This window comes from Lichenostomus cassidix, chromosome 10 (assembly GCF_008360975.1).
Source record: "Lichenostomus cassidix isolate B80296 chromosome 10, HeHo_3.0, whole genome shotgun sequence".
NCBI lineage: Eukaryota > Metazoa > Chordata > Aves > Passeriformes > Meliphagidae > Lichenostomus > Lichenostomus cassidix.
This window is the reverse complement of record NC_139491.1, coordinates 12,039,958-12,063,482: the sequence shown is the minus strand read 5'-3', so window position 1 is coordinate 12,063,482 and position 23,525 is coordinate 12,039,958. Positions and strand designations below refer to the sequence as shown.

The window sequence follows — 23,525 nt, the reverse complement described above, 5'->3', positions numbered from 1 at the left end:
GGCGGCTGCGGGACAGCGTGGGTGGGTACGGCGGGCAGTGCGGGGAACACGGCGGGCACGGCCCGCGGGCGCCCCGGGGCAGGGCGGTCCGGTGTCACCCCCGGAAGCTCCCAGTGAGGCGAGGAGGCTCCGCGCTCACGGAAAACGCGGAGTCACCGAAGGGGCGGGGCGGGTGTCCCTGCTCCGCGGCGGGGGCGGAGCGGCCTTTGTGCCCGGGGCGGGGGCCGGGCGGCCGAGGAGCCGCGGGCGCGGAGCAGCAGCACCGCCAGCTCTGCGCGCCGCCGCGCGGGGCTCGCCCGCTTCATAGGGGCGGTGACGTCACGGGGGCGGTGGGGGCGGTGGGGGCGCCGCGCGCATGCGCGGTGCGGGCGGCGGCGGCGCTGCAGCACGGAGCGGTGTCGGAGCGCGGGGCGCAGAGAGAGCCATGGCTGGGGATGGCGAGGGACGCGGCCACACACCCGCCGCGGCCGCGGCTGCGGGGCCCGGCCTGAGGGAGCGGCGGCCCTAGGACCGGCCCGGCGGCGCCAGCCAGCAGCGGGAAAAAACAAATAAATACGTTGCCACAAAATAAAAATTAAAAAAAAAAAAAAAAAAAGACCAACCAAAACCGGGAAAGCCAGCAGCCCGGCAACAGCAGCAGCAGCACCGCCACCACCAGCCCGCAGCGCCCGCCCGCCGCCGCCGGCCCGCGGGAGCAACCGGCCGCCGCCAAGAGCTCCGGGACGCCCCGCCGCCCACCAGATAGATGTGCGGTCCCGCCGCCCGCACGGCCGACGATGAACGCGCAGCTGGCGATGGAGAACATCGGCGATCTGCACGGGGTGAGCCATGAGCCGGTGCCCGCCGCCGCCGACCTGATGAGCGGCAGCCCCCACCACCGGAGCGCGGTGGCCCACCGCGGCAGCCACCTGCCGGCCCACCCGCGCTCCATGGGCATGGCGTCCATCCTCGACGGCGGCGACTACCACCACCACCACCGGCCGCCCGAGCACGCGCTGACGGGCCCCCTGCACCCCACCATGACCATGGCCTGCGAGACACCCCCCGGCATGAGCATGAGCAGCACCTACACCACGTTAACCCCTCTGCAGCCTCTACCTCCCATCTCGACGGTCTCGGACAAGTTCCCTCACCACCACCACCACCATCACCACCACCACCATCCCCACCAGCGGATACCGGGCAACGTGAGCGGCAGCTTCACGCTCATGCGGGACGAGAGGGGTCTGGCGTCTATGAACAATCTCTACACCCCCTACCACAAGGATGTTACTGGCATGGGGCAGAGCCTCTCTCCGTTGTCTGGATCGGGCCTGGGGAGCATCCACAACTCCCAGCAAGGGCTGCCCCACTACGCTCACCCCAGTGCCACCATGCCCGCCGAGAAAATGCTCACCCCAAACGGATTTGAAGCCCACCACCCTGCCATGTTAGCCAGGCATGGCGACCAACATCTCACCCCCACCTCCGCTGGCATGGTGCCTATCAACGGGATCCCACACCACCCCCATGCCCACTTGAATGCCCAGAGCCACGGGCAGATCCTAGGCTCTGCCAGGGAGCAAAACTCTTCTGTAACTGGTTCGCAGGTCAACAGTGGAAGTAATTCAGGGCAAATGGAAGAAATCAATACCAAAGAAGTAGCTCAGAGGATCACCACCGAGCTCAAGCGGTACAGCATCCCCCAGGCTATCTTCGCCCAGAGGGTGCTGTGCCGCTCTCAAGGGACGCTCTCAGACCTGCTGAGGAACCCCAAGCCCTGGAGCAAGCTCAAATCCGGCCGGGAGACCTTCCGCAGAATGTGGAAGTGGCTCCAAGAGCCGGAGTTTCAGCGGATGTCTGCTCTGCGGCTTGCAGGTGAGCCCGCTGCGGGGTGGTCGGGGCACGGCAGCGGCAGAGCGGGGCCTCGGGCCTGGGCAGGCCGTCCCAGTCCCTGTCTGTCCCTGAGGAGCAGCACCGATCCCCCGCTCCGCCACTCCATTTCTTTCCCGTCCCCTCTCCCGGCTCGGCGCACCGGTACCGTCCGGTTTCTCTGCGCCGCGCTCAGACAAAGCCAAGCCGGGGCTCGGGCTGCGCAGTGCGGCGCCCCGGCTCTCTCCGTTCCCCGGCCGGGGCGCACCCGCCAGGCTCGCCTGCCGCCGGCAGAAGGACGCCCAGCGCGCCCGGTAACGGGACGCCGCCGAACGCCGCACCGGCCGGCGGCAACGCTGCCCGGAGCGCGGAGGGCGAGGCGGAAATGCTTGAATTGGAGGCTGAACCGGGCCCGACCGGGCCCACGGACGGGGCGCGGGGGAGCCCCGGTAATGCGCCGCCGAGAGGAGTCGGTGCGTCTGCTTTGTGTCGGGGACGGTGGGCTCGGGTCGCAGCGGCTGGCGGGGCTCGGGGCCAGCGTCCCGCTCGCGTTGGGTGAGCTGGGACAGGTGTTTGGCGCGAATGAGCCGAGCGCGGAGGGTGAGCAATGGTGGCTGAGAAATGTTGTTGGCTAAAATCGTTGGATTTGTTTTTGTTTTAACTCGTTGTAGTTATCATTAGGCCGCAGAGTTCGAGTTTCGCGTGGGTGTCTCTGCGTGAGACAAACTATCCGTGTCGCGGCTTCTCTGCTCCGGAGCTTCACCCCGCTCTCGGCGCTTGCTGCCCGGTGTGCTCCCGAGCGGGTCCCGTATTGTCTGCTCCGAGATGGCCGTCCCGGTCCGTACCTGTGCTCCGCCGCCTCCCCAAACCCTCCCGTCTGCGCTCTCGGTGCAGAGCCCGGGTTTAATATGCCGTGAGTGAGGGTTTGTTAATTAAGTGATAGGTCTCCATTAATTTGTCCCTGGAGAATGCAAGACAGTCAATCCGAGTTGGAGCCGGGGTCACTGATCCGTTTCACAGACAAAAATAAGGGAAGGGCCAAATCTTTCTCCTTTCAAAAGCACAACTGGTCTTGTGCTTTCGTCTACCGGGACAGGGAGAACTTGCGACCGTTTCCCGAGTGTGCGGGGACGCAGCTGGGCCACCACCGTGCTCCGTGACTATTTTCAGTCGACCACCTCGTTCCAGAAACCTAAAGCAGAGCTAGGAAGGTTCCGGGGCAGGGCCTCCCTCCCCGCTGTAGCTGGCCCTTAGGTGCCCGCCGGCGGGAGGACGTTGCTCTCTTTGGCTACCACTCCTGCGGAGGCAGTTTCAAAGGTCTGAGCTCTCAGAAAATGCCCTTTCCGCCTTCCCTTCCTCAGCAGCCACCCCACCAGGAAAAACCCCTCGTCTTGCTGGCGCTACCCACGAGAGGAGGATGGAGTTCGTGTTTCCAATATCCCCGTAACGATTGCTAAGGCGAACTTTCTTCGATTTGGAGCGTATTTTTACGACAATTTGGTCGACCTGAATCTCCGCTCATTTGCATAGATCGATACTGGAAACAACCCCTCGGTTCGGAGCCTGCTGGCATCCCTTTCCTGGCGCTGCCGGACGGGAAGCTCTGCCAGCCCCGGCTGCTGCAGGGCCGGGAGGGAGGGAGGGAGGGAGGGAGGCGGCCGAGCTCTGCCCAGCTGCCGGGTCCGGCGGGTCCCATTGTTCGCTTCTGCCCCCAAACCGCCCCTTCTTCCAGCCACCTCAGCGCTGCCGTCTCATAAACGGATCCCGGTAATCCCGTTAGAGAGACAAAGCCTCATTATTCCGCCTTCCCTTTCCGATGAAACCCGAAAGCTGGCACCTTGCAGAAAGAGCTTCCCCGGGGCGAAGAGGGGCTGGCAGCCCGGGGGGGTCGGGGTTGGCCGCCCGCAGCCGGGCGTTCCCGCGTCCCTCGCAGCCGGGCCGGGCCGGGCCGAGCCCCGCGGGGCTCTCCCCGCGTACCGGGGGCTCCGGGCCTCGCCGGGCGCTGCCCACCTGGGCGCCGGCAGCACGTGGGCATTTGCATAGAGCTGCGTCCCAGTCAGTGGGGCGGTCCCGGGGCCCCCGCCCCGCCCCGCGCAGGCTGCGCGCCCCTCCGCGCCCCTCCGCGCCGCGCTGCCGGCGACCGGCTGTAAATGCATAAAGTATCGATTTTATTTTGTGCAGGTTTTAAATGTGTGATGATCTTACTAAGTGGTAAAAATCTGCCCCGATTGATATTGATGTATGAACATCAATTCAAAATAACATAAATTACTGCAGCCGACGCAAATTAAATTTCACGTCCAAATTATAACTCACTCCCGGGCGTTTAGAGAATTATCAGGTAGATAAATACCCAGAGCCGCCTTCATTTCTTCCCTTTCTGATTTCCTGCAGACAACAACCGGGAGGCAGTGAGGGGGATGGAGCCTGCTTATTTTAGGCCTCGCGGTCTCGCCTTGCACTTTATCTTGAGTATTTGCCCCTTCCAGCCATCCCTGGGGGATTCCTACCTCCCAGATTACAGAAGCTCCGACAAATAGAGGAAAAATTGGTAGTTACATGGAAGCAGGATTGAGGTCTTGACACTTCCTGGGCTGTCTCTTGAAATGTAAGCAGAACTGCTAATTGCAAAGCTGACCTCTTCCAGCCTCCATCTTATTCATCCCATCTCCCCTCTCTTCTCTTTTCCTTTGTCTGTCCCACTTTCTCTCTCTCCTCTCTATCACTGAATATTTATCTATTTGACTGTCTCTCTGTTAGTCTTCTCTCCCTCCCCGCTCCTTCATTGACATTTGGAAGGGCTGTGAAGGGACACCGAAAAAAATAAATACAATTAAAAGAAAAAGTACATCCCTTCCCCTTCTGCAGCCTGCTGGGATTTAAGGCTGGATTTGTTTCTCTTTTTTTTCGTGTGTGAGAGAGAGGAAACAGGAGGACATAAAGAAGGACAAAAAAACCCGACTTTGTCTTGTTTAGGAAAAAATAATCTGCTTCGAGCCATTCATTGCTGGAACTGAGACTGCCCCTCGGCCTCGCACTGCCCCGCCAGTCGGGTAGAAGGGTAGGGGCCAGGAGAAACGTGGCAAAGACACGTTGTGCGAACCGACCAGAGGAGTGTGAGGGAGCCCAAGGCTCCTTAGATCTACTGCCGGAGGGGTCTCCTTTGCCGAGGTAGCCCCCTGTGCGAGCTCGTCCCGAAGGGTCCCTCCGTGGCGGCTCCCCGAGCGGGTGTCACAGGGAAAGGCGCCGTGGGGAACCCGCGCTCACCCACGGCTCTCAGGCCCATCCTTCCAAAGCTGCTCGACGTTTGCCTGCGACCTGACTGGTATTTTTCATTGCTGCACCTCTTTTCCTCCCCTCCTCTTATCCTTTCTCCCTCCTAATGCGAATCCCGGCTAAGCTGAAGCCTTGGGAAGCCGGCGAGAAATTCTCGCCAAATTAACTAACTGTAAAGAAATCGATGGAGTAATCAGAGCGTTTTCCACATTAAATATGAAATCTAATGACGCCGTTTGCACCTCTCGCCCGCCGCCGCCCCCGAGCGCTCCGGGAAGGTCGGGGCCGCCCCGGCCCCGGTGGCCTCATTAGGGGCTGTTTAATATTTGCCCTGCGGGCACTTTGCATAAAGACATTTGCATCAGGGAGGCGGGGGGCATCGACCGGGGCCTTCACCGGCGCCACCCCGAGCGCGGACCGGGCCCGGGGGAGAGGCCCTGGCCCTGCTGGCCCCGCGGACAGCCCGGACGGTGACGGGCCGGGCCTGGCTCGGCGCGCCTTGGGCAATGACAGCGGCCCCTCCTCTGCTGCCCGTGCGGTGCTTGGGCCGAGGCGAGGGGCTCCGTCCCGACGGGATCGGAGGCTGGGAGAGCAGCCCCCCTGCCGCCCCCGGAGCAGTCGTGCCCGCCACCGCAGCGCCCGGTGTGCAGCCGGGAGAGTGCTGGGACGCACTTGTTTGCCGGCCGTGTCCTTCGGCGGGATTGATTTACAGCCGCGTTTGCCCTTCGTTAATGTTTGCCCAGCGGGAGGAGGAGGAGCGGGGCCGGGCGAGCCGCGTTCCTCCGCACTGGCCCGGGCCCGCCCCGCTCCCGTCCTGGCAGAGCCCCCGCCCCGCACACGGCTCGGCCCCCGCTTGTTTGTTCGTGCGTGCGTTCGCCCGCTTGTTTGTTTGTTTTAATTACCCGCCGCGTGGCGGGGCGGCACCCAGGGGCCGTGCCCCGGTCCCACCCTCGCTTCCGTTTGAATCGAACAGCCTCAAAACAGGGCCGCTCCCGCCCGCGGGTGCCGCCGGGGTCGCCCCGGGGGTCTCACAGCCGGGCTGTGGGCGCGATGCCCGCCCCGACCGGCCGGGGCCATCACGCCTCCCGCAGCCCTCGCTCGTCGCCCCTCGGTTCCCGGGGGCTCTGCGCCATCTACTGACCGCCGGCGGGCGGGAGCGGACCCCCCTGCCCGGGCACCCCACCCGCACCGGGCAGCAGCGGCGGCTCCCCGGGCCGGGAGGCGCTGGCTCCCGGGAGCGCTGTAGGCGGAGGGCCCCGCGCCGCCCCCCGCGCTGGCTCCGTCCCCTCCTTCCCCGCGGGCGCGGAGCGAGCTCGGCCCTGCCCTCCTTCAGCACCGCGGACAGCGACCGCCGGCAGGGCCCGACCCCGCTCCCGGCCAGCTCCGCCTCCGCCCCGGCAGCCCCGCTCCCAGGCGAGCCCCGCGGCGGGCCGGGGCCACGCCAGCCCCCTCCCGCTTCATGGAGCAAGCCGCCCGTGGCCCGGGCGCAGGTGCTTGTTGAGCCGCTGCACGGCTGCCGGCCCCGATAGGAAGGAGCATCGCATCGATTATATGTAGCGGCAGCCGGCAATTAGTGCCGCGGTGCTGCGGCGGGCGCAGGGCTGAGCGTGCGAGCTGCCCGCCACGGGAGCGCCTCGGCTCCTGGCAGGACAGAGCCCTCAGGGCGCCTGTTTTGGGGATGAGTGCCTTCGAACGGGTGCGTGGCCATAGCGGCAGCGAGCTCCCCCCAGCACGGTAACTCAGCCAGCCGGAGGGGTCGGGACACCCCAGGAGGAGAGGAGAGGTGCGTGGCGCCAGGATTGTGCCCTCCGCAGGTGCCACCCGTAAGGGACCCCGGGCGCCTGCCGGTGCTACAGCTGGGTGCTGGCGTGTGTGATCTGTCTTTTACACAGTCGGAAAAGAACGTGATGGTCAGACTGGGACAAAATCATCTGGAAATCCCCAGGCCAGGTATGCTTCGGTGCCTGGCTTTGCTTGTGCCGGCATTAAACCAGAGCTCCTGCTGTGCCTCAGGCAGCCTTCACGTGTCCGTGTAGCCGAAGCGTCCGCATAAGCTCCACACAAGGGACAAGTTAGCTTCCAGGGAGTTCTAAGGTGGCTGAAGCTGTTGCCGAAGTGCTGGTGAGCTTCCCCTGAAGACTGCGGGCACCGAGGGAAGCTTTTCCTGAGGACCGACTGCGACCCAGCATGGCAGCGCGTCGGGTGCTTCCATAATCAAATCGATAAATGTCGATTGGCGTTTCAGTCATAAATCTACCTGGATTAATCATACACGGACAGAGAAGTGACCAGTGCTGACAGACTCTCTTTGGAAACGCAGCTAACTTGAGCCGTTTTGCTTAAGAAGTCAGTTTTACAATGCCGAAAGATTAATTTATAGGAGCAATTTACAAGCTCAACAGTAGTTTTCAATTTTTTCCCATTTTAGGACGATAGGAAGCCTCAGTGGTGACATTTTCCGTGCAGCCCAAACGGCAATTAAAGCGCGATGGATGGCTGCTGTTCCGCAGGTGTGCGGGCAGCACCAAGGGCTGCGGAGCGTGCCGCCGGCGTGTGCGGCTCTGGCTGGTGCAGCTAGAAATGCTGCTGCTTCAGACAGAGGGAAGTATTGAACCGGATGGCACAGGGGGCTCTTCCTTAGCGCTTGGGTTCAGAAGCCACTAAAGTGAGCCGGGGCCCAGGGTTTGGATATTTTTAGGGTACAGAATTCTGCACTCGTTGTCACATGCATTACAAACCCGTCGATAAGAAGTGAGCCACAGGTGGGAGAGTTTCCCGCAGCCCCTTTTCCCCATTTACCCCGCACAGGCAAGCTGCCATAGGGCTTCCCCAACGTCCCCCCAACCGGAGAAACTTCTTTATGTCATCACTGACACATTTCTCCTTTATTTGAAACATATCTCGTTATTTTCAATCTATTTGAATTTCCGGAGATGTTAAAAATTGGAGGCGGGGAAGCGGGAGCGGGCAGGCAGGTCTTTAGGGGAGGAACCAGAGAAGCTCCCCGAGTTTTCAGTGAATCTGGCGACCCTCAATGTTGCAGTGACGGTTTTGCAACGGATTGCGTCACTTCTACCGCTCAGAAACTCAGTTTTCGGCTGCCGTAGCAGAGTCCCGGACTGGGGCTACGGGAGGGGGCGGAATGACACAACTTGACGCCGAGTCCGCCCCCGAACTCCTCGGAGGCGCTCGGACGGATTCGCTCCCACGGCTCGGAGCCGGCGTCAGCGGGCCCGGCGGGCTCGGTGTGGCTCCGCACCGCGGGTGGGACACGGGCGGGGCGGGGCTCCGGGGCGGGCCGGGGGCGGGCCGGGGCGGAGGCGCGGAGCGGTGTGACACGGCACGGAGCGGCCAGGTGCGGAGCGGGCGGTGCTGCCCGGGCCGGGTGGGCCGGGCTGCAGAGGCGGGGCGCGGCGCGGCGCATACGCGGAGCAGAGCGCAGCAAGAGTGGGTGGTGTTTCCAGTTTGCGCTATGCGGAGTCTAGCGGTATGCAACGGCGGGCATTCCCCAGCGGGGTGCCACGGCTTGGTGCGGTATGGAGCGGCAGCGCGGGTGCGGAGCGGAGCGTATGGCGTGGTGCGGAGCACAGGGCGTGGTGTGATGCCTTGGGGAACCCGCGGTGTGATGTGGTGCGGTGCGGTGCGGTGCGGTGAGGACCCCGCGGTGCGGTGCTGAGCTCTCGGCTCTGTGGGATGTGGTGCGGAGCCCTGGGCACTGTGCAGAACCCGCGGGCGCTGTGCGGAGCCGTGGGCGCTGTGCGGACCCTGGGCGCTGTGCGGATCCGCAGGCGCTGTGCGGAACCCCGGGCGCTGTGCGGGGCCCCGGGCACTGTGCGGAGCCACGGGCGCGGTGTGGAGCCCGCGGTGCTGTGCGGAGCCCCGGGCACTGTGCGGAGCCCGCAATGCTGTGCGGAGCCCTGGGCTCTCTGCGGACCCCGGGCGCTGTACGGAGCCCTGGGCACTGTACGGAGCCCTGGGCACTGTACGGAGCCCTGGGCACTGTGCGGAGCCCTGAGCACTGTACGGAGCCCTGGGCTCTCTGCGGACCCTGGGCACTGTACGGAGCTCTGGGCACTCCGCGCCTCTCCCGCGGGCAGCGGCGGAGAGCGAGCGCCACCCAGTGGCCGTGCGCCGCCTGTGCCGCTGCGGCGGGGGGGGCCGGACGTGGCTGGCGCGATTAAAATATTGATGTAGTCGCAAAAATCGTTCATTAAGGCAATTTAATCTTTGCTATTAAATGTCCTCTCAATTCATTTGGGGTAATTAAGATGCAGTTTAAGTGATTAAATTCTAATTACTTATGCTAGGCAAAGAAATATTTGTCACAGTAATATGGTTAACTAAAGACCTAGCTAAAGAATTTTAACATTTACTTTAAATGATATCGCAGGGAAATCAGGTGCTTTCCCCTGATTGATCCACTTAGCAGCATATTCTGTAGCGGTGATGTCAGTTCACTGGAGTGGTTACAGATCCATCAACTCTAAGTTTGTGTAAACCCCTGAATCCCGAACTGCTGAGTCAGCACTCCTCAGTCAGATTCACTTCATTATTCCAGGGGCAGCAAATTAAGGTCACTCATTTTAATACAGTGCACAGGAGTGAGATGTTTACCGTTGTGGCTCAGCTGGGATCTGTGTTGGCAGGCTGATGTCATCCTGTGAGCTTCCCATATAGGAACATCTTTTCATGTTATGAAACAACAAAAGAATATTCCCAGGATTTGACGGCAGAGGCAAATATCAAAAGATGTCTGGGTATACAGAAACACCTACACACTGAATAAGCATAAATACAAATCACTAGAGAAACAAGTGCCAAATGCTGAATAATGCCAGAATTAAAAGGAATAATTTCGTGTGTGCTTAGACATTTCAGAATAGACAATGCTCTTCTCAGTTGAGAGGAGAAGGCTTTGGGGAGTGACCAGTGACCTGTGTCACCCAGGTAGGCTTTCATCCCTAGAAAGCTGAGAAGGGCCTTATCCCACAGTGGGCTGAAGCTTTAGGGAAGGCTCTTTCAAGCATTAATGCTGTGTGCTGCCTGCTCCAGCAGGAGCTCATGGCCACGAGCTGCCTCAGTGTGTGGAGGCTGTCTCATACAGCACCTTTCCATTTCCCAAGCACCTTTGAAGGCCCTGGGGCAGCGACAAGGATGGGGTAGTGCAGAGGACCACTGAATGGTGATGCATCACAGTGAATGCCACCCAACAGTTGTGGTTATTATTCAGGTCAAACAGATTTGTTTGGGTTGAGTTCATGTGGTGATAAATACCCTCAGGTAGCCTGTGTCTTAGTGCCCTTTTATTTTGCTTTCATATTCCCCCAAATATGAAGTTTTTGATTGGGAAAGATCAGTCATTTGTGTGTCTCTCTGCATGCCCCAGAGGTGTTATTCACATGATAAGGATGGAACTTATCACACTTTATTATGTATTATTGCCACCATGAACTCACCATAAGCTTTTGGCTACCTGTTTGCACTGAGCTGTTGTAGCCAGCATGATTAGAACTATGTGATGGCCAAAGTCCTTCAGCAGTTTCAGCCTCCTGCAGAAATACTGCTGCTTTCTCCACCAAAAGGTAGAGCCTCCTACAGAAGAACGTCCTCCAGAATATTCTCTAGTTTATACCAGTGAAAAATTTTCATGTTATTGAACATATATTGGAAACATGTTATTGGATATTGTGTGATGTTTCAAAACTAGAAGCAGGTGATTTGGAAAGGGATTCCTAGGTGGACACAGTTCAGACTGTAGCTGAGGCAGGTCCCAGCCTTTATAGTCTTAACACAGCAGAAATCAGAAAATACATGTAAGGAGAGACTCCTAAAAGGGATTTTCATGTCTTTAAGACAGTCCTGTACATATGAGGTTGGGATAACTACACGACCAGGTTTTTGCAGAAGGAGGGGTAAAAGATGACCACATCATCTCACACAAGGCACATAGTGGCCATCAAGTAATAATGGCTTGTGGTCAGCAGTGAGCCAGGCCAGAGCAGGAAATGTGACCTGTCAGCTCAGGGAGAAAGGCCTTGTATCCTGTCATTGGTGACCCACACAGTCTCCTCTCCATGTCCACAGGCTCTGATTTCTGCCTGGCTAGAGACACTGTGTGTGTGTGTTTGTCTCTCTGTTGCTGGTCTGGACCTGCTCTGGGTGCAAAGAGAGGAGAAAAGTGCTCCCTGTGAGCAGAGATCCAGTGTGTGCATTGGCTTTCTGCTCCACAGGCGAGGAGACTCATGCCCAGGCTGAACCCTTCCCGTCCAAGAGCAGCTGTGTTGCCATGCTGCTGGTGCTCTCCTCCACTGTCTTGTGTCCCTGCTCCTCTTCCAGCTGCTTTGTACGGGCAAAATCCTGGTTGTGGCCATTGTGTGCACCTGTCCTGGAGCTATGGGAGCTGCTGCAGGCAGCTGGGGAGCAGTGTGACCCTCAGAGCTCATGGCTGCTGCCTCAGCCTGTCTGTGCTTGGAAGGGCACAGCTCTCCCAATGCCAGGCCTGAGACCTCCCAAATCCATCTTCTTCCTTGGTCTCTGCACTTTTCCACCCCGTCAGAGAGTTTGTTCAGTGATGGCACCACCAGCTGAGCAATACCTCCCTCAGGGAGAGTTGCCCTCTGCCACAAAAGTAGCCACAGGGCTTGGGGCAGGATTTGCCCAAGCAGAATTTTCCATTGTTGTTCTCCCTGCACCAGTGACAGTTTTCCAGAAAAGGAGCCAGCAGAACTTGTGATATTTTATTATGTACACAAACCAAACCAGAAACTATCAGAAATAAGGTTTCTTGAGAGCATTACTGGTTTCACTTTTTGCTTCTGTTTTTTAAAAACAAAAACTCAAGTTTGCCAGAAACAGCTAGGCACACGTATACACACCACACGCTCCTGGAAATTGATGTATGGTAATCAGGGCTTTTTCTTTAGATTTTAAAAATAAATCCACCCTCTAGGGATGAAACACTAGAACAAGCATCAGGGTTAACACCTGAGCTTACTGTAATCTTGACTTTTAGACTGACTGAATAGTGTAGTTCATATCACAGACAGGCAAAATATCCTCCTCACTGTCTTGACCTAAAGCTGCAATTAGTGCATTTCCACAGGGGACACGATCCTGTCCACAGCCCTGGCAGAGCAGAACAAATCCCACTGTGCTGCACCCAGCTGGGGCTGCAGGAGAGCATCAGCAGACAGAGGAGCTGCAGAGGTGAGAGCCCACCTCTGTACCATGTGCAGGCAGCTGGGCCTCTGTGGGATGTACAGACCTTACAAGGTTTGGCAAGTTTACTTGACCAAATCCCTCGGGCGACTCAGGAGGAACAAAGGGAGACAAAAATAGATTGATGGGCTGTGTCAGGAGAATTGCAAGTGTCAAAAATATCTGTTGCTCAGGGCAGAGGAAGATGGAAGTGACTGGAAGAGGCCAGAGTTCAGGACTGGATTTATAAGGCTCCTTCTGGCACTGATAATATTACATTGTCAGATCTGCACGTGTGTTGCCGGAGTCAGGGTGACTCTTCCTTTATCCTCTGTTGTTTTTTTTTTTTGCTTAACAAGGTTTTCTTAAAGGCTTTTTCAAAAGGCATCACATGGAGCATCGCTCAGCTGGGGCAGCCCAGAGACAAAGAGCAGGGCTGCTTGCAGCAGGGAGTGAGGGCAAGGTGTGAGCTGCTGTGTCCTGGGGGAGGCACAAGTCTCTAGGGAGCACAGCACCCTGCAAAGCCCCCAAATTCAGTGTCTGTGCTGTGGGAGAGGGTCCACTCACAGTGCTCTAGGGCAGGGACACAAGAAGGACATCAGTGCAAATTACTGTTATTATCTTCTGCCACCTAAGATAAAAGAGAGATGGAGTGTGTGATAAAGTGCTGTGAAGACAGGCTCTGGTGTTTTTCCAAAGAAGTTGATGTCTCTGGGGCCTGACCTCAGTGGATATTAGGGTAGGACATGGCCAGAGCAGGCACAGCCTCTCTGCCTGGGTGTGACCCAGCTCAGGCTGCTGTCAGAGGGCCTGGCAGCCTCACTTTGCCACTCTCTGTGCCTGCTCTGCATCCACTCTCATGCTGGAGCAGATTTTATCCCATGGTGTACATTTGTTCTCTGGCAAGCTGGAAGCTACAATTTATTATTAAAATTGATTGGCTCCAGTGCAGGGAAAACGATCGCAAGGAAACCCTATTACAGTTTTTCATTATCACCATTATTTATTTTTAAGTGCTATTAATATTCCTGAATCTGGACAAGACAGAAGATGAAAGGTGGTATCCACCTCTGCTGCTCACAGCCTGATGCCTGGCAGTGCAAGAGCTCTTGGAACAACTGAGCATTTTGGAAAGTTTTTGCCCTCAATCTGCCTCTGGCAAATGCTAATGGAAGTAGAGCTGAAAATATTTGCAAAATGCTAAAATAGGCTTATTTGTATCATAGACTGAATAGGTTTTATTTTTTTTTCTCCCTAGTAATGAGCACTTTTTTCTTACCTCTGTGGTGTCACTAGCATTAATTAGGAGGTCTTTGATACAGTTGAAGTTGAGGAACAAGGTATGTTGTAACTCCTGGGACATTTTCTGAGGAGATAATTGTTCAGGAATATCACATTTCAGGAAATGAGCACAAGTTCGGGAAGACAATGTGTTATGCAAGCCAGTTTCACAATAGATGGTTGCTTTTTTGTGATTCCCTGCTATTTCAGGGAACTCATGTAGTAGCTTGTGATCGAAGCCCCAGAGGCTCCCATCGCTAATTGAGCTGGCTTTGTACCTACTGCTGTGACTGTCATTTGTGATGTGGTGATTCACGCTGAAGCACTGCACAGCCCTGACTCAGAGCACGCTATCTGTGCCGTTAGGATTTTGTGACGAATTATGATCTGGACAGAGTACCTAGGCAGAAGATGGAATTTGTGTAGTCTTTGAAAAAGGAAGGTGTAAAGTGGCATGAACAGAAATGAAGCTCTAGGCACAGCAAATGTTGTCTGCACCTGGTTTGTGTTCTTTTCTGCCTGAGCCTGTTAGCAGGGGCAGTCAGAGCTAGAAACACTTTTTGGTATCTCTTGGTACCTCCTTTGCTCCTCATTCTTAATAGTTGTCAGTAAATAACAGACTATTCTTGCAAAAGTATTTTTAACCCTTGATTTGTCAATGTTACCTTCCAGTGGGGATGCAGATTATTTCAGCAGCACCAATCCCCACAGTGAATTCAGCAGTTTGGCTTTAGAAGGGACTCACATGCATGAGGAAAGCTGGTTTTTAGCCCAGAAGCTCTGCGGTGTTTTAGAGGTCAGGATGTAACTTCAAAGAGTTCTTCAAAGGTTTTCAGATAAAAATACCTGTAGGAGATATGAGTTTGGCATCCCAGTCTATTTGATTGATGTGTCATTTCTTGTGAAAGTGTATGTGGCTGGAATGTATATTGTCAGGGAGCTTTTCAAAAGCCTCTCCTCAGAGGGGACTGAGCCACCAGTGTCTTGTTCCCTGCCTGGGCCAGCAGAAGGAGCCTTCACAGGTCCTGGATCCTGATCTGTGCAGCTCCTGTTTCTCAAGTACAAAAGGTGGATGACTATTTTTATACGTCTCTCAAACAATGAAATCCCCATGCCAGGGCGGGGGGATTAATAGAAGTAGTAATAGAAGTTGTAGGAAGGACCTTTGCAAAGTAATTTGCTGTTTTCATTCCAATAAGCAGGCATAAGTGGAGATACTGCACAAAATTCTTCATATAATCAGTACTGATCTTCACAGAAGCCTGGACTAGACAGACCCAGGGAAAGAACATTCATATTGCCTTCAGAAATGTATTCCTCAATCAGAATTAAAGGACACTGTTAGAGTACAAAGGGGAAACAGACAACTTCAGACACTTTTGAAAGAGACAGAGGAGTCTGTCCTCCCAAGGAAGCTTTTATCCTAGCAAAATGCTAACAGGATGAGCCAGCAGACAGACAAAGGCTGACAGGGGGATCTGGGAGTCTCCCTCACATCCCATCGGACTCTGCCTGGCAGCTGATCTGTGATGCAGATTTCAAATTGCAAGCACCCTTTAATAATGTAGAGCAAAATAATATTCCTAAAAGGAAAGACAGGATGATGGATGAAATAAGGTGCAATTCTATAAAGAAGGTTTACTATACCATTGATTTTAATGGGAAAACATGTTTTCTTTTGTTCAGAATACATCTGGCCTGTAAGACTGTAGTTGCACTCTGGTTTCTCACAGTTCCTTACTTCTCAGTCAGCAAAAAGTTACTGAAATGGATTGAAAGCAACTAATAATGGTAAAAAATGTGGCTGAGTTTGACTTTAGAGTGTACTGAATTTCCACTGTACCTCCTAGGGATATTAAATAGTTGAATTCTCTGCACTAATGGGTGGTATCAAAATATAAGTTCTCAGTAACAGCATCTGCTGAGTTTTAACAGACAACAACAAAGGTATTTTCTAGCTTGATTCCTTATACTTTGTTATAGTTTAGAATGAGTTAGAAAATTAAATGTCCCACATCCATTTGGAAGCTGACCTGAACAGTCCTTTTCCCCTAGTTTGCCCTGTACTGTGTTCCCATAGACTCCTCTGCCAGCCCTCTCTAACTGTCCTCCCCTTTCTTGCAGCGTGCAAGAGGAAAGAACAAGAGCACGGGAAGGATAGAGGGAATACACCCAAAAAGCCTCGGTTGGTCTTCACTGATGTCCAGCGTCGAACTCTACATGCAATATTCAAGGAAAATAAGCGTCCGTCCAAAGAATTACAAATCACCATTTCCCAGCAGCTCGGGTTGGAGCTGAGCACCGTCAGCAACTTTTTCATGAATGCACGGAGGAGGAGTCTGGATAAGTGGCAAGACGAGGGCAGCTCCAATTCAGGCAACTCATCTTCTTCATCAAGCACTTGTACCAAAGCATGAAGGAATAACCACGAACTAAAACCTCGGTGGAAAAGCTTTAAAAAATAAATAAATAAATAAATAAAGACAGACCAGGACCTCAAAATAGCAGGTTTATACTTAGAACTATTTGAAAAAAAAAATATTTATAAGTCCAAAGAAACCAAAGACTTATTTCACCTGCATTATGACTTTGTTCTAAGACACACACTTTAGTAGGATGACGACTTGCAAAAAAACAGAGAGGAAGAAGAAAGCGAAACGGAGGGAACGAAACGGAACGCAAGGAGAAGAGGAGCAGACCACTGGTCTTACACCTTTGCCCATCATCATCTTCACCGTACTTGGCTGTTTAGTGGTTTGGAGCATAGTGATTCCCTGTCATTGAACAGACATCTCTTTGGATACAGCTCTTGGTGTCCACAGCAATTGCCGTGAAGGTGTACAGTGTATCCGTACTGCGGACACGCCGGTGGGTAGGGACTTAGGCAGGGCTGGTCTCCAGAGAGGGCTGTGCCAGGGCACAGCTATGAAGCGTGGAGTCGTCTGAATTCCTTGGAACGGTAGTGTGATTTTTGCTGTTTCACAGTTTGAACTTAACTGGTGCAATGCCTGGAAACGAGTTCAAACTAGGCAAAGAAATTTTGAATGGTACCTAAACCAGTGCATTCTCTTTGTTTGTTAAGGAATGTTCAGATTTAAAAAAGGAAAACTATTCCATCCATAAAAAAATCGACTAGCTACCAAAGAACACATTTAATAATTATATTGCAGGTATTTTATTGCAATGATTTTAATATTCCAAAGCTATTTTTACACAAATACTATGTAGAGTTATAGGTATAAACTAATCTAACTGTATAACACATAAAACTTGTAATCAAGACTGTTATTTGCAATTAGTAAAACCACATTATCGTTTCTTTCCGTGATTGGCAAGAAAGAATGTCACCCGAGGAGATCACAGCCCCTGGCAGAGATCTGAGAATGGATGCTGCCTCCATTGAATTCAGTGAGCTCTTTCCTCACTGACTTCAACGGGAGCACAAGAAGGAGCTGCGTGTGACACAGAGTGTGACACAGAGTGTGACACAGAGTGTGACACCATGTGTGACACCGAGTGTGACACTGCGTGTGACACTGCTGGAACAGGGCGCTGTGTTTCAGAGTGGCTCAGCTCTGCCATCTAGCCTGCGAACAGGAGACCTGAGGCACTCAGGATGCAAAAACGAAACGAATTGAGGGATGCAAAACCACAGGGCTCAGCGTCTGATCAATACTCATTGACATTAGTGAGCTTTTTTTTACCTATCGACTTTACCAGGCAAAGCAATAGTAATAGCTTTGAAGGCTCGTGGTCTTTTCCTCTTGAAAACAGTGGTACAACATCAGTTAATGTCGGTGGGAGGAGCGCCAAGAGGAGCTCCCAGTAGTGCTTTTGGAAGGAGGAATTGTGATCCCTCAGAAATCAAGAGCAAATTTCCCATGACACCGAGATACAGCCTGATGTTTTGTGGCTTTGTATCTATGTGTAGCAGGCTGAGCTTTTGTCCCATGCATTCTTTCTTGCTCATCTCTTAGTCAGGATAATGCATGAAATCGTTTGTAGCTGAAAAGCTTTAAATGCTCTGTTGCTAACAGACCCATAGGAGAGAAATCATCCCGTTCCTACTCTGATAAAATTAAAAGCGTGCAACATCTGCATATTAAATTTTAGTGTAAGGGGAAAATAGACTTTAAAAACCATACCTGTGCCTGTTAGATTTCTAACTGGTATTTCAAATTACTGTAGTAATTATGCTAGGTGTATTAAATTCCAAAGTAACCAAATATGCAGGTATAGGCCCAAAGCAAGAACTAGAAATAGGTAATCTTACTTACAACCTTTTTTGTTTTTAAGGAAAAAAAAAGAAAAAGGAAAATTCAAGGTAATCTAGAATCCAACCGCTGTAAACAGCAGATGCTGGTTTGGGGGATGAAGTCCACTTAAAATACTAGTGACACCAAAGTAGAGCAACTTTGTAGCACCAGTTATTTCCCAAGAGGACAGGGTCTAGTGAAGGTTCAGGGTATACAGTTTATTTCCACTCAGTGTTTAGAAAAATACAGATGAAATATCTCTTTATTGAAATAAAGTGAAATAAACCCAATATTTTTGGCACTGAATATTTCTCCGTATTTCAGTATGTTAAACCCACTTTAAGACTGACAAAGCAATTGTCTATGAAAATTGGAATCTAATCTGGAAGTTTTTTGAGTCTCTAGCTTACCTTAAATTTTAGCAATCTTTCTTTTGAAATGTTTCATCCCCACAGAGACATAATTGACATGGAAACATTAATAAGTTCACATATAAAGTACCTTATGAATGCAGTCTCATTAGTGTAAGGTTAATAAAGGACAGTGATAACTAACGGTTTAGTTTTTTCCAGCAAAACACTGCTTTGTAACGTACCTATAGTTTAGAAAATAAAGCCTTATTTATTTAAAACTTGAGAATTTAAAAATGCAGGGAAATTCAAAGTACATTGCCGCATTTTTAGTATTTCCATAGTATTGTCTTTATAGACTACTTGCTGAAACCAAAGAGAACTTTCATACCAGCATTAAATTTGCACCCAATATGCAATTTCAGGATCTCTGATACACACACATGCAAGCCCCTAAACAGGACTGTGTATATGTACATGCACACACATGTTTGTGGGATGTATGTATGTATGTATACATGTGCACACGCATGGCCACACACACTAAAACTGATGCACAAGTTATAGATTTTAAGTGTTTTGGGTTTTTTACATGTCTGTTTAAGTATATATAAACCTTTTGGTTTTCTCTAAGCCATTAGGAACAAACCACTCTTCCCATGAGCAATATGCGCCTCATGCTCTGAATAGGCAAAGAACACACTTTTCTTTAAATTTCTTTCAAAACATGAAGCAAATAACTCTGGAACTGCTCATTCTACCTGGAAAGCTGTGTTACCTCTGAGCAGACTGCCCGGCCACACCGACTGAAGCATGGACAGGTTACCTGGTGCTCCCTTGCTCTGACTGGTGCCATTACTCAACAGGGCATCCTTGAAGGGGAGTTTCTCTAATGCTGCATTTAACATTACCCAGGAACCTGTCTCTGTCCTGTTAGTGTTAGTCTTTCAGTCCATTTCATTCCTGACAAAATGGAAATTAGTTTCGACTTCGACAAGAGGATCCAAAACTCTGCCAGGAAGGGTTAGGAGAGGGAGCAGAACCTGAACCAGTTTGGGAGCATCAGGAGATGGGGCTTCAGTCGAAGGTGACTCCATGGGCAAGAGGGCATTAGGAACATGCATTCGGCTAACAGGCTGCATCCAAACTGACCGCAGTGACCCACAGGGGGAGGCTGGCCAAGAGGTGAACTGTCCGCATCCATCCCCATTGTAAATGGCATCATTAGATTTCTAGGAAAAAAAGAACAAAACAAACAAAAAAAAAAAAATCCCCATTCAGACCACCCCACACCGCTCCGTCAGCCCTGCATGGCTTTCCAGGGCCGCAGCCTCCTCTCCTTACTCAGGTAAAGCAAACCCCACCAGAGCGAGCCAGCCAGCAACAGGGCTTTCGCTTGGCAAGTTGCTGCTGCACACGCCTGCCAGGAGCAAATTCCCAAGCAGCCGAGTGGCCGGGGTGGCCTGGCATGAGAGCAGCCCCAGGGCTGCCCTGGGCACCGCTGCCCTCCTGGCATTCCGGGATGAGGCTGCGTGTGCTGGGCACTGCCCCAGGGGCTGCTGCTGCCCGGAGGGCTCGGAAACACTGCTGAGCTTATACCAAAGAGTCTTAGGACACCTCTCCTCACCTGAGTTGTAAACAAGACATTTTTACCCCAAAAAAACGTTCCTTCTTTCTACTACTCTTCCTCCTATCCTCCTCCTCGTCCTCCTCCTTTGTACATAGGGATGAAAACTATGCATTTAGCAAACAAAGAGAAAGCACTTACCCTTTTCTATCTCACTGCGTTTGGGTGCATTCAAAGGCCCAGGGGCTAATTTTGAGACTTTGCTTAGCCTCCTGGTTTATTATTGTGGTGTGGTTAGCTTTACAATACATTTGGTAACTATTTGCTAAAGACAAAGAAGCAAAAGGTAAGGAATAGCTACTTCCACGTGTTAAAAAAAAAGAAAAAAAAAAAAGAAAAAAAAAGTGTGTAAAGATCTACTATTTATAGTGTGAACCAAAGACGCTACCTCACTCGATTTCCATTGGTGATTTTAATCACATTGATGATACCAAAGAATACCAAAGATTTTTCATGCACGGCCTTGGTCTGGAAAGGGAACTCATCCTCCTTCTTACCCCAATCCCCTTGACCCCCTTCCTCACCTTCACTCAGTGTGTAACCTTGTCTTCATTCTTAGTGGTAATGCTAATAACCTTACGAATACTTCTCTTGCTACAACTGCTACTACTGACGATGATAAGGATAATAATAATAATAATAATAATAAATAAAGCTCTAGGCAAACATGTTGCAAACTTTGTAAACTCATAGGACGAGTGCCTTGCTTGAACCAAAGTGTTAAACCGCTGTTGACCTCTTTATCTCTCACCTTATACTCTTTGAATACCTCAGCCTGTTAGAAAGGCCACTAATGAGAAAAAGGAATAATTCTTCACCGTGGTGCTTTTTGCCGTGCAACCATGCAATGAAACTTTCTTTGATACCAAAGGAAAATGTTTTTCTCCACTTTCTTGCTGACAAACCAAAGGTTCCCTCTTCTTTCCCCCTAAGCAGCTTGAGTCCCTCAGCCCAGACAGGCCGTGCATCGCTTTTACCAATTCCTCCAAATACCTCATAGTAATAAATCTTTAGGGTTATGTTGTATAGAGAGTCTATGTGATAAGGCAGAACTTACTAGTTTGATAATTGTTAAGGTTACTTAAAAAAAGCTTTATAATTCTTATTTATTTTGTAGGGGTTGTTTTGTTTGTATATTCCTTTTGTATTGTTTGGTTTGGGTTTGGGTTTCTTCTTTTTTCCTTTTTTTTTGGCAGAACTTCTCTGTTATACTCAAGGAAGATCTTTTTCCTGGGAATGTTTCAAAGTGGGTAAACATCGCTTTTTGCAATGAATGCAAGAAAGGGAAACATGGCTTAAATTACTTTTGTTTCAACTAGGATGCTTTGTGTTTGCTAGTCGATGTTCTTTTCACAGGGTAAAAAAAAAATATTCTCTGCTGTGATAAATGGTTCCTATTTTTTCTCTATAATGTGCTGTGACTTTTAATTTAATTACATTTTGTATACACTTATTTAATCACTGCTTTAATTTATGACTATGTAGTTTAAAAAAAAAAAATTGTATATAGTAGATTCAAAAATGGCCAAAGCTTTATGTTACAATCTTTTCATTCTTGATGCTGAGATGAACTGAAGGAGAGTGCTTCTCTTGACTGCAGGGTGTATCTTCAGCCTTGTCTTGGCATGCACTTCCACCCGTGTTACAAACACTGCCAGGTTACCCCCCCAGGCCTCCCTTCCCCCCAACTTGTACATGCCAAAATGAGTGTTTCAAGGTAGTACTTTTGTCACTTAGAAAGCAGAAAGGCATTATTAGTGTGTTTTTTCTTTAATTTATTTGTCTTTTTCTAGAAAGGTTGCTTTGTGGGTGAGACCCGCACATCCAAAGAATTTAAAAGTCGTTTAATGTTTAAAAGCACTGGCATTTGTGAGAGATTTTGCTGAGTTTTTGTTTTCCTTCGCCATTCGCACGGGTAGCGCAAGCAAGCAGCAGGCGCGGGCCTCGGGAGAAAAGCTGACTTGAATCTGGAAACCTTGCTCACGGAAAGGCCTTTGCGGCGGGCGGTGGGACAGCGCGGCTCGGACAGCGCGGGGCTTGGGGACACCGCGGTCACCCCGGGTCACCTGCGCCCCAGCCAGGGTCTGCAGGCAGGGATGGGGTGGGGTGGGATAATGGGATAACGGGGTGATGGGATAATGGGATGGGATGGGGTCGGTGGGCGCAGCTGGGTGCCCTGGGAAGGTGCAGTTTCAGCCAGGCTAGGGGTGCAGCAGAGCCGTGGTGCCCTGGCTGCGGGGAGCACGGAGGGAACTGTGCTGAGTCCCCAGGAGGGGCACAGAGCCTGCCCCAGCACCCCCACAGCTCCGGGGAGGACAAGGCAGTTTGGAGTTGAAAAGCAAAAAAGAGAGTAATGACAATGATACTTCTGCAAAGCTGATGATGGCATCATGGCACAGAGAATAGGATGCCACACATTTGTGTTTTATTTTGCATAAAGGATAGGTTCTGGTTCAACTAAATGTTGTGTACTGACACAGTTTGTGATGGCTGTAAATATTTCCTTTCCCGTGCAGTAGCTGAGCCCCAGGTGTACCTTGTTTTCCTTGGAGGGGATAGTGAAGGGTTGAGGGAGGGAAGGACGAGGGTAGGGCCTGAGCTTTTGGTCGGGAGTTACACTTTCTAGGTACCTTTTTATACTTCAAATATTGAAACGGGGCAATAAAGACACTCTGAAGTGAAGGATCATTAAATGATCTATCGGTGGGCATTGGCTCAATGTCTGCTTTTAATAGAGGAGCTAATGCTGTGCAATGAGTTCTGCTTCACGTGGAGGGGGAGGCGAAGTATCAGTGTGTGAGTCAGCCTGAGCCATCGAGCACTGCCCAAACTGTGCTTAGGGAGCCGCGCTTTAGTTGGGTTTCTCACGGAACGTTCTGCATTTCCTGCCCTGACTGCATCCTGCCCGTGGGGCCGCGTTAGCTTTGCGGGCTGCCCCGGAGCCGGGGGAGGTTGGGTCCAGCCGTGTCCGGGACTGACCCGCGGAGCCACCCTGCCCACCCTGCCCACCCGCCGCAGACAGGGCGCCACAGACAATCACAGCTCCCAGCTCCGCAGGGGTAGGAAATCTTCCCAGAGCAAGTGGGAGTTATCTTCCAGAGCAACGGAACAAAACCAAAAAAAAAAAAAAAAAAAAAAGGAAAAAAAAATTAAAAAAAAAAAAAAGAAAATTAAGCGAAGATTTTTGCTAAAGCCCTTTGCTGCCATCTTTAGTTCGCCCGTTAGGAAGCAGCAGTAGTTTATGCGTTGCATCTGCATTTCAGACTAAGTGATTATTGTACCTAATTACGGTTGATTGCTGATATTTCCTCACTCTCTCTCTTAGTCAAGCGCTTCTTCTGTATTTTTGTGTGTAGCGATGACAAGTGCAGTGCGCTAGGCATTGCCCTGGGTTGGGTATGAGTATCTCCTGTACTGCGTTAAGATTTCCTTAAGTTACTTTTTTTAAGCTTTGCTACTGTTCTCACTTTATGCCGTGCAATATCATCTGCTGTGTTTGCTAAGCAAAAAAAAAAAAAAAAAAAAAGGAAAAAAAAAAGAGAAAAAGAAAAAAAAAAGAAAAAAGCAAGTGATGATGTCATCATGCTTTTCAGTGTTACAATGTTTCAGCGTTACAATGTTTCAGCGTTTATGTAGTCACAAAAATGTAGTAAATAAAAGGTTGGATTTTCCAGCACTTTAAATTTA

The 23,525-nt window shown here is 51.7% G+C and overlaps 1 protein-coding gene across 1 annotated transcript; it reads left to right on the top strand.

The window, feature by feature from the left end:
* The first annotated feature begins 374 nt into the window (after positions 1 to 374).
* On the top strand, positions 375 to 23,525 carry ONECUT1 (one cut homeobox 1). Its single transcript, XM_085070667.1, has 2 exons — positions 375 to 1,857; positions 15,730 to 23,525. Exons 1-2 carry the CDS (start codon positions 777 to 779, stop codon positions 16,020 to 16,022), a joined length of 1,374 nt encoding a protein of 457 aa, XP_084926793.1. The 5' UTR covers positions 375 to 776; the 3' UTR covers positions 16,023 to 23,525.

What these genes read in the sequence shown, in the direction of transcription:
- ONECUT1 (XM_085070667.1), top strand. Translation starts at nt 777, where the DNA reads ATGAACGCGCAGCTGGCGATGGAGAACATCGGCGATCTGCACGGGGTG. An exon ending in GTCTGCTCTGCGGCTTGCAG is followed by an intron (nt 1,858 to 15,729) that starts GTGAGCCCGCTG and finishes CCTTTCTTGCAG; the next exon opens with CGTGCAAGAGGAAAGAACAA.